Source organism: Ischnura elegans, chromosome 12, assembly GCF_921293095.1.
Source record: "Ischnura elegans chromosome 12, ioIscEleg1.1, whole genome shotgun sequence".
In the NCBI taxonomy this organism is placed as follows: Eukaryota; Metazoa; Arthropoda; class Insecta; order Odonata; family Coenagrionidae; genus Ischnura; species Ischnura elegans.
Genome location: NC_060257.1, coordinates 43453749 through 43467150, shown reverse-complemented (window position 1 = coordinate 43467150; position 13402 = coordinate 43453749). Strand labels below are relative to the sequence as shown.

The following is a 13402-nucleotide window of genomic DNA, read 5'->3' as shown; positions in this document are numbered from 1 at the left end:
GTAGTTTCAAACAAATGAAAAAAACATCCATTGTGACTGTCCTCGAGAAGAATTTACAAGATATTTATACGAGGCCTTTCTTAAAAAAATCACTCCATTGTAGCTATAATTCTGGTAAATACTTATAAATTACCTGGAGGAAGCTGGATAAATATTCTTGGAGCATATTAGATACATAATGCTGAATTGATTGTGAATCTGACAAGAGAAATAGGCCTAATGAAATGCCAACATCCAATTGATCCAGAAAAATTGGAGAATAAATTTATGACTGAATAGTTATTTTTTCCACCGCACCAATGTTTGGCGGAAATAATCACTTATTGAAGCCTGCAAATTAAATAAACTCGATTGAAATAGCAAAGAGTACCGTCACTTTAATTAAAAAACCGTGAGTGGAAGTATTTTGAGTGAGGCACTAATTACTGCCGACTAATTGTTTTCTAAATTGAGATATTATATTTTTTATAACAAACAATGTTTATTATATATTCATAAAAATAATTTACAGCAGGTTACACTCGCTGAGTAACTATGTGTGCTGCTCACTGTCAAATATTCTACATTTATACTGTAAAACTTACCCCAGACGCAAAGGCATGCGTTTTCATATTGGATACAAAGCGTGTATATAGAACACTCCTTTCAAATATACTCTTATACCTGGAGTGCTTTTTCCATACAATTTCTTCAAAAGCCTCGCAAAGAAGAATGAAATTCCAGTAAAACCCCGTGGTTTACAGTGTGCTTCTATGATCATTCTTACTCCCTGTGGAATATATCCAGACTTGGAAGGAATTCAACCGCAAACAGCCCCCACTGAGAAATCAGACGCCGTAATGCCACCATGTTATTGCTTACTGCCATTACAGGGCTAAATCGCAAGTCCAATGGGCTGCATTTTAATTTTATCGTAAATAATTTAAGACACAGCCCGGAATGTTGTCCTTGCGGTAGAAGTTTCTTGCTGAGTGCGGCGGCAATATAGTTCAAAATACACGACTCCTTTTGAACGTTATTTTCTACGGTAGCAATTCCAACTCTTAAGAATTTAATGGATTGAGGTCGCATAAAATTAATGGTAATAGCAGAAGAATAAATATCATTAGCTAAATAGGATATTTGCTCAGCAATATCCATTTCAAAGGAATTCGTACTTATTTTTACATCCCGTTAAATTGACTCCCCATCAAATTACAGGATTTCAATGAATTTGTTTATTTTATTCGTTCGTTTCAATTAATTGGTTCAGCTATTCGATATTTCCGAGGTTATTTGAATTCTAACCAAGGAAATTGATCGTCTTTCTTTAATGATTGATCAACGATAAGGTGACAACGCTAATTAGGAATATAAGGTATAGGTAGATTTTGATCCTCTGCTATAGTTAAAATATCCAAAGTTTAAAAAAAACTACAAATTTTTACCTCCGGGGACACTACTTGCCTTGCATATTGATCAGCAAATATTTTAGTAAATTTTGCATTAAACTCTTCACCATTTCTGCTAAAACTCACTCAACTAACTTTGACTTTTTTTGCATGACTTCATTCTCGCTCTTGATATCAGCAGAGCTTGTGCCTCTGATGGGACTACTTTCAGGAAGATATACAGCATTGTATTTTCTAATTTTTATTTTGAAGTCTTCATTTGGATTTAAGAAATATTTTTATGCTCGCTTCTCTTTGTTTCAATCTCTATTTGTATTTCTGATCATTTTTTTCAATATACTCATCCATACAGAGTGATAGCTGTTCTGGTTTGAAGCATATATATGACGAATATATTCTCTATGGGTACTTTGTGGGCTCAATTTGAAAAGTATAGAAGTTCTAAAATTTTAAATTCTAAAACTTGTCTACTGCAAACTATTTTAGCATATTTAAACACTTTTTCTAGAAAATCGTCTATCAAGAAATGACCACTACTTATTTCGTTCCAGAATTATTGCATGGTAGTCTATTGATAATACCTAGTGATACGTGAAAATCGCATATGCGATAAATGGGATATTGATGCGATGCACGTGAATAATTATGCGACATAGGCGCGATGACTGGACTCTTATGATATTTAAACCGTAAATTTATGGCAAAACTTTATAAATTTAGTGCCGATCCCACCCCTCGCTGCGCCACTGGACTTAGGGCCTTACTGCTTCATAAATGGTTACATCTATTTTCATCGGCAACATCGAAGTCTGTTGATAGAGAACCCTGGTAGATTCTGCGATGTTATGCTAATATTTCTCGCCATCTGCCTTGAAAAAATTGAGTTTGGTAATGCTGCACTCCACACAATCGTGACGATAGTTAGCATCGTGGATGCAGAGGTTTTTCAGCCAGAGTAATCTAGTTGTGACTGACAGACGCAACTGGTTGAAGGAAGGAAGATTTAAAACTTGTTCAATTTTGATGTTCAAGTAGTTTAAATGACATTCAAGCAACTAATATCATTTTTAATTACTTACTAAATTTATAATTCCTTAATTTATTGTTATACCCCATAATTATTACAAATATTCCGTATTTTTTCAAATAACTGTTTCTTCACACTTTGTCGTCAACTACTGATGATACATGATGAAATAAAAAGATGCTACAAAATGCTATAAACTGTAATTGAAAGTGCTATAAATTAAAATTAAAGTGCTATTTTCACGTATCTCTAATAATAATAAGTAAAGTTTGTTATGTTGTGCGTCAAACTCACAAATCAAAACATATCACATTAAAGATTAGTCAGTTGAAATGGCTCTTAACATAATGCTTTAGGTAAATTTTAATGTTAATTTACACCACCTGCATTGCCTATGCAAGGGTACTACACATGATGGGTTGCTAGGTTTTCACATTTTAAGTTCTTGTAACATAATCATTTCATGTCTTCACAGTTAGTATCTTTAATCTAAATACAACACAACCCAAAACTTTCTTTCTTAAACAGAGTCATTACGATTTATCTGCTGCAGCAGATGCAGCTGCTTCTTGAAGTTGCAGCTGTGCCTTGAACTTCATTTCCATAACATCCAACACAGCATCTCTTATTGTACTCTTTTCCAATCCCAAAGTTTGTATTTTTTCCATCTGTTCAGTAACATAATTAACTTTCCTCTTGAAGTAATCTTTAGCACTTTCAATATCCTATGCTAATAATAATATCTGTACGTTTCCCGCTATAACTTAGTGTGCAGGGATCGTGTTGTCAACTCTAAGTAGAACACTTTCAACAGGAAAAATGCCTTTCTGATCATTGTTATCAATATTGATCACAGGATAGCGCTCTACTTTGTGGACGCTTGAGGATTTTCGGTTTTTCTCAGGTGAAACTCTCTGATACCCGCTAATGAAAAATATAGTGTGCAATAAAGGTTGAATTGGCACTTGAGATGCGATGAATGCGCCAATTTCTGACGTCTCTGACGCGAAGTGGGAAGGGTAGGGAAGATAGGGTGGAGAAAAACCCGGCGTCGCCATTAGCTTACTCCGAACCAAATTTCACCAAGGCAATCCCACCTTTACGTCCCATGCGATGGACGGAGTACTGTATTTGAAGTGCCCTCTACTGCCAGACAGCGTTACCCAGATGTCGAGCGAATTAGGCTGGGAGCCGCTGGAGATTCGGAGGCTGCGCGCTAGGCTTCGATTGCTTGAACAATTGAGAATGGATATCTTTAAGAGCGACACGGAGAACATAATATTAGAGCCGCACTATATTTCCAGGTCCGACAGAAGCGATAAATTAAGAGAGATGTTTTGCCGAGCGGATAGATATGCGAATTCGTTTTTCCCCCAAACCATAAGTATTTCAGTAAATGCAAGTCGTAATTTCCTCAGAGCGCTTCCTTTTTATATGTAAACGGCTGTTGTCCTAACACCCACTGCCACTCGCCTTTTCGGCGGCTTGCGGGGTATTATGTAGATGTATTGCTATTCGGTATATCATGTTCACCGTCACCAGCCAGTTAGCAATACAACAATTACTGGGCGCATTTTTTGGTGTTAAGTGAGTATTATGTTGTTTGTCTTATAGATTAATATCGAGAACATTGATCAGAAAGGCATTTTACATGTAAAAATTAAAACCAAAATAATTTATTTATTTTTATTTTATTCTCAAACCACCGAATACAGCTCATATTGGCCATTTTCCATCGGGGTATTCGACAAATTTAACAACTAAACGTACACGAACAAAAGGGCAGGGGAAACCTACCCAGGCGGGACTCGAACCCGCAACCTCTTGTTTGTCAGCCGAGGACGTTATCCCGCCGCCACCGAGGCCGGGAATAAGTTTCTTCCCTGAAATTTTCTATTATTTTCCATTTTAATTTAATTATTTTCTTGTTTTCACTGTAAGTAGCTGATTAGTTGAAGTACGATATTTAATGAAAAATGTGGAAACATTCCTCGGTCGTTTCTAAATCTCCGTTGCTTAAAACTGGTGGGCAGAAATCGGTGGTTTGGGCAGTGGTTCTTGTTGTGTGGTCAGCGGGCGCTGCTGGGTGGCAGATCGGAAGCCGTCCGAGCGACACGGGACGCCTGAATGGCGTAACGGGTCCTGACAAATGGTCTGTCACCTATCTTCAGAGTGGACGAGACTAGTTGCATGGACCGACTTCTATCTGAGTGGAGAGGAGATATACACTGTGACCACCGACTACTTCCATTGGAGTCGTCTGTAGATACTCCATCTCCTTGCTTTTGCGTCAAATATTTGGTCATTAAGATAGGAATTTTTTATCGGCAACTTAGGCTACTAACTATGGCAAGTAAACCTTGAAATTTTCCTAATAGATGGATAACTTTACCAAATATACGCTACTACCCACTGTACACTACATTCATTGGAGTCGTCTATACTCCATTTCCTTGGCCTAGCGTCAAATATTTGGTCATTAAGATAGGTATTTTTTATTTGCATCTTAGGCTACAATCCATGGCAAGTAAACCTTGAAATTTTCCTAATAGATGAATTACTTTACCAAATATACACAATACACTACTTCCATTGGAGTCGTCTATACTCCATTTCCTTGGCCTAGCGTCAAATATTTGGTCATTAAGATAGGTATTTTTATAGGCATCTTAGGCTACAAACTATGGCGAGTAAACCTTGAAATTTTCCTAATAGATGAATAACTCTACCAAATATACAATACCACCCACTATACACTACTTCCATTGGAGTTGTCTATACTCCATCTCTTTGCTTTTGAGTCAAATATTTGGTCATTAAGAAAGGTTTTTTTTATCGTCATGGGAAATCTTAAGCCACAAACCATGGTAATTAAATCTTGAAATTTTCCTAAAATATGAAAGCTTTTTACGAGTATAACTTCGTAGGACATGAAGGAAGTAGATTGCCATCATATTTATTAAATACCTCATGCAAACCTGCATTAAGGGGCAGAATACTTTAATAATAACTTTATAGGAGGAAAACTTATGGTGAACTATCGTTTGAAAATACTAAAACCTTAAAGTATGCAATAATAATAATAGTTAATAGCGCCGTTGATTTCCTTAGAGTTTTACGTCCACTGCAGGCATTGTTTTAAATGCATCAATGGATCTCACAGAGCGATAGTACAACAGGAAAAATTATAAAGGAAAAGTAAATTTGGCGTAGAAAAAACACAGGTAATTGCACGAAACGGTCTTGTTTAACTACATTATAATTGATTATGTATATTTAGGCATTTGTTAGTTTCTGTTAATGATTTTTTCTCTGTGGATCTTTCGCACGATAAAGCTTAAGTACTGAAAGTTACTATTATAGTTGTACTAAGTGTTTAAAATATGTAAATTTCTTGCCAATGCTTTCAGTGAACTAAAATAATCATTTATATCGCATGGACTTTCATACGAACTTGTGAACTATTTCTTAATTAAACGATTGTGCCATTTTCAGGTTGCTATTGGATAATTTTATGCAAAATTTTCACCAAAAGATACTTTATTTCGAACTATATTTTTCAGCCCTAAAGAATAAGAGATGTAATCACTTTTCTTGGTTTTGTTACTTTACGAAAAATCACTGTGAATATATTGAAATTAATTGCAGCTCCAGTATTCTCAGTTCAAACTTATATCGTATTTGATAGCGAAATACAGACAGCAGTTACCGTAGATATACAATCCGTGTTGTAAAAAAAATCAATTTCATGCTAATTCTTGCAGTGCTCTAAAACAGGAAATTACTGTTTTTCTGTCATGGACTTCCATGTGGACTTGTTTATTGAATCACTACGCCACTTTCAGATGGCTAGTAAAAGTTTTGAAGTAAAAGTTTCACCAGAAAATACGTACTTTCTATCACATATCGATACGTAATATTTAGCTTTCTTACGTTCGAGCCAATACCGAATGGAAAGAACGTGGTGCAGAATCTTCCAGAAAAAGAATTCAAGCTTACTATGACGCCAAAATCGATGTTTAAAAACTCAAATTTTCCCCGAATTTATTATTCTTTTCCTCTCACCAATATGAAAAATTCGAAATTTTGACGCTCAATCGATTCCACGGAGCCAAAATTAAAAGATCCAACGGCAAGATACTGGGGGCAATGTCCACTCAGAATAGAAGTCAGGTAAGGACGTCGGATCGAATTGAACGATGGCAAATGCAGTGAATAAGAAAGTACGTTTTCAAAAACACAAACTTATGTCCTGAATATAATATTAGAAAAATGGGTTGCAACATCCTATTATTACTTTTGAATTTATATGTATAATAATATAAAAATATTTATGTATAGAAATATGTATATCATGGAGATAGGAGGATGAATGTTTTTCAGAAAATTCTCTTTCTCTTAATTTTCAATATAACACGGAGGTATATTTCAACCACTCCGCGTGGTACTCAATCGCAGACTATTGCAAGCAGTATTAGGATTTAAAATCACTCCTTTGCCTACAAAAATCTCTGTGAAACCATTTTCAAATCACCAGAAAATCGTTGGATGCATTCACTTACATTACTACACCATGAACCTCCGTAAAGGTAATATTGTGTAAGGCGATCCTATAGCATTAACCGTGAAAATGAAAAATGAAGTATATTTCGAGAGTTTCTAATGAAACCGAATTTTCACTCCCGTTACTCATCTAAGGTAAAATTTTTAAAAATAAATGTGCAAATATCGATGTACCTTTGCTATTCCGCTAATTAGAGCCATCAAGAGGCGCCCAAAAAACCACTCGAAAAAAAATGAAGCCTAGTTCTTATAATAAAAATATCGGACGACATTATAACTATGGACCGCCAGCCAGGCAGTAATGTGGAGGGCGATTATTAAGAAAGCATGGAAGACTGGGAAATTCAAGATGTATGGAATGTGTCCACGTCCATCTACAGACCTTTTCGTGGCTTAGCGGCTGGAAACAAATCCTAACTTATTTGGGGGGTCGGTAACCTTTTCTAAAAGGGGCGGAAAAGCTTACGAGAGGTCATGAAAACTGCATCCTAGATGACTCTAAGAAAGTAATGGACCGATTTACCGTCTTCTCCATTGCCCTGGTAAACCATTCACCTGCCCCCCAACCCCAAAGCGTTTCATGATTTCAAGCTTAACTATAGGGAATCTGCTTCTCCTCAACCGAAAAGTTAATTTGATTTCTTTCTATGAATAATTGGATAGTTGCAGTAACTATCTCTGCGTAAGTTGCATGGGGTTAAATATAAAAGAATATCTTTAGTTTCCAGTGAAACTGAATATTCGCTCCGGTTTCTTATCTTTAGTGAAAATTTTTAAAAATGAATACGCAATAATCGAAGTACCTCCGCAGTACCACTAAATTATATGCATCATGAGGAACCTGAAAAACAACTCCAGAAAAAAATGATGAAATTATTCCAGTATGTAGGGGTTAAAATTCAAGAATTTCGAGATTATTCGTGGTACCCTGTTTTTCCCCGAATTCGATTGATGATTCAGATACCTCTTGGATGGATTAAAAAAATATTCATTATTATTCCGATTTTGTCAATATGCTCCAAATAATTAAATCATAAGACCCAGCACCACCACTTAAATTTCGCAAAGTCGCATTTTGAAAGTTACACCTCTTGGAAATCGTTGAATATTTGTAGCTGACGATGATTCCAATGCTTCGAATAATATTAATCCGTGAAATTAAAACAGTTGAAGGAAACAAGTAACTTTTTAATTCTGTGAAATGTTGCCATTACAGGCAAAAGTTCGAGAATTTTGTAGTTTTTCCTATTACCAACCCTATTTTTCCTCGAATTCCCTCGATAATTCCGATGTCTCTCGGGTTTTTTAAATTTAAGATTTTAATTCTCTACCCATTTTGTCAGCTTGTTCCAGATGATTAAGTCACAACACTCAGACCCAAACTCATATTCCCTAACGTCACATTTTGAGAGGTATACCTCTAGGAAATTATCCTATTTTTGTACCTAACGTTGATAGAAATGGGTAAAATAATGATGATCTGAGATATTGAAAATGTTGAAGGACGTCAAGTCACTTTTCGATTCTGTAGAATTAAAATAAATCGGTACTCACCACCAGTTAGCGGCGACGGCGTCTACAGCGACCGCAAGGAAGACGACGATGTGCCGGAGTTCGAAGCGGGGCCGCCGCCTGCCGGAAGACCCGGCCACCCTGCCCGCCATCGCCGAGGCCTCCTCCGCCGCCGATACGCCTTCTAGTCGCACCTCCTAGCCGCCGGCCAAAGCGCGACGGCCACCCAACACCTGGGGGACCGAGTACGCTACCTTGGGGTACCCCGCTCCGACGCTGCCCGCGAAGAATAAGAAGCTTTCCGCTCCTCTTTATTGGTAGTTTTGACTGCGCTCAGCGGCGCGTCCTCCTCTCACCAACGACCACGGCACCCTCTGCGCTCTTCCCGAGATGCGGCAAGGCGCCGCTGCCGCGCCTCATCTCTCGGACAGCGTGGATTGTCTCGTTTCCAAAACTGTCAAAACTTTTGGAGACGACTTTTTTAGAGTTCGGACGTCGTGCGTGTACGGTGATGGCTATTCCGAGAGGCGTGAGCACAGTGTGCACGTTGGCGGAGACTGTCTTGGGGAGATCCCGTGTGTTTAGCCCGCCCCACCCCCGCCCGCCACTTGGGGGCCGAGACGGTTTTTCGCGCCCGCGCAAAAGCGGGCTAGTCCGCCGGCGACTCAGCTCTCCACGGGCGGGAGAGTTTGCACGGCCGACCGGTGGGGGGTGCGCGGATAAAACAAACTGTTTTTCGCGGGTGGGGAGGGCTGTAATCGGGAAGGTTTGATGCCCTGAAGGATGTTTAAGTATTCCCACTTCCACTTTTCTCGATTTTTTCAAGTACCAACTCGCAAGAGGCTCGCCAAAATCACCTCAACTCCTCGAACCAAAAGCTGCATGCAGCTGAGGCGAACTTAGTCTGTCACAAAACTCGCTTCTCAACCACTACACTCCCTCCAAATCCAAACTATAGCGCGAAAATTAGTCGTAAAACTCAAACGATCCAACGGCAATATGGTGGGATTATTTTTCACTCCGAATTAAAGTTAGGTGAGGAAATAAATGATGGCAAATGCTGTGATATGAAAGTATTTTACCAGAAACACAAATTTACGTCCCAAATCTAATGGTCGAATCGTGATAAAATGTCTGATACACTTTTGTCACCAGTTTTCTCTCCACAACGCTAGAAACTCCTCAAAATTTGTAGAACACGCAAGATTTTGCCACAAACAGTCGATTTTTCTTCGGAATATCACCTCGAAGCGACTCAACAAAGAGGAATCTGCTCCCTGCGGTTAGTAGCTCCGCGGGAACATCTTGAGGCCTCGGTAAAAGTCCCTCCTGAGTCGCGGCCTCCTGTCTGCCCTTCTCCGGCGCCTTCAGCGTCAAAGCGTGACCACTTTTATGGCGTCTAACACTTCCCGTGGTCTCTCCTCGCTGGACTCCGTCAGCAGTCTCTCTAGAGCCGTTTCCCAGAGGAGTCGGGTGGAAAAAGGGGAGGGACTTGCATGGTGGAAGGGGAAAGATGGGTAGAAGGGGTGGGGGGAAAAGGTTTTTAAGGGGAATGGGTGGAAAGTGGAGGGACTCCGTGCGGTAAGAGGGATGGGTGGAATATGCTTTCCTTACGAATGTGTGGGGTGGGGTTTGGAGCGGGACTAGCTTTGGGGTGTATTGCATGGAGGAGGGAGGGAAGAAAGAGACTAGTCTTTTACGGAACCCTACCAATAAAGATAGGTCGTAAACGCACCCCTTGCTTCCTTCAGGATCTCACCCCCAAGCTCCAAGGGTGCGTGCCCGTGAATGAATGTGCGTGTAGACTCCCCCAAAAACCCCCCTTATATCGGGAGAACTTTTCCGACTTATTATGGTGTACAACCTGTGCCCGCAAAATGGGTGCGTAAGAATCACATCAGGGGGGTATGTAAGGTTCCCCAATCCCCCATTAAGTTGCGTGTAAGGGGAACCACGCGTGAGGAGTATTATACAACTAACCCCTGAGGCCGAATTACAGAAAAAAATTAACGAAAAATTACATTTTGCACATCACGAAAATTTGGCTTCACAGATCTTGGGTCATATGATTGCGCAAGTTATAACTCCATCTATTTCTCATTTAGGCATGCCATTGTACGAATACGTGAAAGAAATTTGAACAGAGTCTATTTTTTCATCTCACGTCCATGCATTCTCTCATGCGTTCTAGCAATTCACCGCTTTACACGACGAAATTTTGGCTGCGCCTTCGTACATGTGTCAGATTGTACAATTACCTGCCCCGTGTAAAACAGCCTTCAGGGTTGGTCCACAATGAGACATATTCCGTAAGATGATAACCGTAGGGGGGTCATAATGCTATTCTACAAGGCACGTTAGCTCTTAGAAAGATGGTCAATGTTCATTGTCATAGCTGACAGAGGTATTGCTTAAGTGGGAGGTGGATAATTGAGTTCAATACCGCCACATATCGAAGTAATAAAAACAACGGGAACGGGATGGCGTGTATTATGTAAAGATACAAATATTCGAGGTAAAAATTATGTAAACATTTCACTGAATGAAATATTGCACATTATAATAACGACATTAGAAGTTTGGTGCTAACCTGTACCTGCAAATGGGTGGTTAAAAATCGTATCACGACGGGGGGATGGTTTTCACCCTCCCCCCCAAAATGAAGTGGCATGTCAGGGAAACCACACTTGACGAAAATAATACAACACAAGCCTGAGGCCGAATTATCGAATATTAACGAAAAATCAAATTTAGTGCATGACGAAATTTATCTTCATAGTCGTTGGATGTTTCTAAAAATATCATTTAAAGGAAGTAATCTATTAGAGCCCATCTACAATGAGACACATTCCGTAAGATATAAGGCTTAAAAATAACATTAGTAACGTTAAGATAATTAAACTTCACGGCTCTGGGATATTTCCGAAAAAATTAACGTGTACTGATCGCCATCTATTAAAGCTGGTGTACAGTAAGACATATTCTAAACCCCCCGTCCAATTTAGTTGGATATCAGGTTAGCCACACGTGAAGAAATGGCACAACTACCCCCTTAAGGCCGAATTACCGAAATTTTTAACGAAAAGTTAAATTAAATAAGTCACGAAAATTTAGCTTCACAGCTTAATTGGATGTTTCTAAAAAATATTAACGTGCACAACCTATTAGGACTGGTTTACAATTAGACATATTGTGTAAAATAAAAGCCGTAGGGGAGCCAGAATGATGTTGTCTGGTATTCATCCGTGGTGTTCAGAATCCGTGGATCTCTCCATTTTCCGGGTTTTCGCCGCGTTTTGTGGTCAGAGGTGACGACGGTTTCGCCAGGATTCCATCAGACGTTTTCAGGTGGAAGTGTTTAGTGTGTAGTTTACTGTGACTTCGACCTGAAGAAGCCTGCTGGAATCGTGGAGAAACTGTCGTCACCTCTGAAAAAAAACGCGGCGAAAACCCGGGAAATGGAGAGCTCCAGGGAGCCAGAGTGATATTAAATGAGGTTTTGGAAGTATTAATAACAGTATTGCACTATTACATTGACCAATTTAGTAGTGTGATATTTATAAAAGCATTTACATGTACTAAACGCTATATATGAAGGTCGTTTTACATGGTGCACGTAGTTGCGTAAGTAAGAACTGCATTAATTTCCCATTATGGCGTGCAACTGCGCGAATGCACGGACGAAATTGGAACAGAGGCAATTTGCCATCTCACGTCCATGCATTCTCGCAGGCATTCAAGCAATTCACCGCTTTATACGACGCAATTTTGACTGCGCCCTCGTACACACGTAAGATTGTGCAATTGGGTGCCCCGTGTTAAACGGCCTTTAAAGCTGGTCTACAATGAGAAATATTCCATAAGCTGATCGCCACAGGGGAGCCAAAATGCTATTCTACAAGGTACAGTAGCTGTAAGAAAGATGTTCATTGTTAATCCTATATTCGAGTGAAAACTATGCCAATATTTCACTGAATGAAATATTTCGCATTATATTAATGGCTTTTAACCTGTGCCCGGAAATGGGGGCGTAAGAATATTATAACTGCGGAGGGCAAACGTTCCTCCTCCCCTCCCCCATTAAATTGCGTGTCAGGGGAACCATACGTGAGGAAAATGATACAAATACCCCTTAAAGCCGAACTATAGAAAAAAATTGACTAAAAATTAAATTTAGTGTGTCACGAAAATTTAGCTTCATAGCTCTTGGATGTTTCGAAAAAAATTTAAGCTTACTGGACGCCACTAATGAGGGATGTTATTCAAAGAGATATATTCCGTAAGATGATATCCAATAGGGAGTAAAAAGGCTTTTCTACAAGATTAGCTCATTATCTCTAACAAAGAGATGGTAAATATTTGGCCTTATTACTTGTGGATTTATTTCTTAAAGCCGGTAGGTAATTCAGTGGTTCGCTCCCAAATGTACAAGGGATGAAATCTACTGGAAAGGAAAAATATATATAACGTCAATAAACAAGTATTCGAGTAAAAATAATGTCAAAATTTCACTGAATGAAGTATTGCTCATTATAATGATTAATTTAATAGTCTTATATGAACTTGTATGTGAGAAAAATGACAAAATTTCAACATTCTGATTAGTAAGTACCAAAAATATGCTTATCAAGTTATGCTCGATGTGGTTGAAACATTGAAAAAATAGTTACATAGTTGTATAGAGCGTAAAATAAGTTCATTGAGAGAGAGAGAGAAGGGATAAAAGTAAAAAATAGAAGCTTCATTATGCGAAGAAAGAGGCGAAAACACAAGTCTGTAGTACCAGACATAATATCGGAACTCGACTTTTTCTGTCTGTGCCATGATATTGAATTTTTTCTTGCGGCTTACAATTCCCATTGTGGACAAGCAATTCCTTACCGCATGCGTCTTATGGCGTACAGCTTAC

General features: G+C 38.9%; 1 protein-coding gene across 1 annotated transcript in view; it reads right to left on the bottom strand.

Moving 5' to 3' along the window:
- LOC124169581 (protein Wnt-1-like) overlaps positions 1-9902 on the bottom strand; it is a 272576-nt gene extending 262674 nt beyond the window's left edge. The window contains exon 1 of the mRNA XM_046548223.1: positions 8536-9902. Coding sequence (XP_046404179.1) covers positions 8536-8645 — 110 coding nt within the window. The 5' untranslated portion in view covers positions 8646-9902. The remainder of the gene's footprint in view (positions 1-8535) is intronic.
- Positions 9903-13402: the final 3500 nt, after the last annotated feature.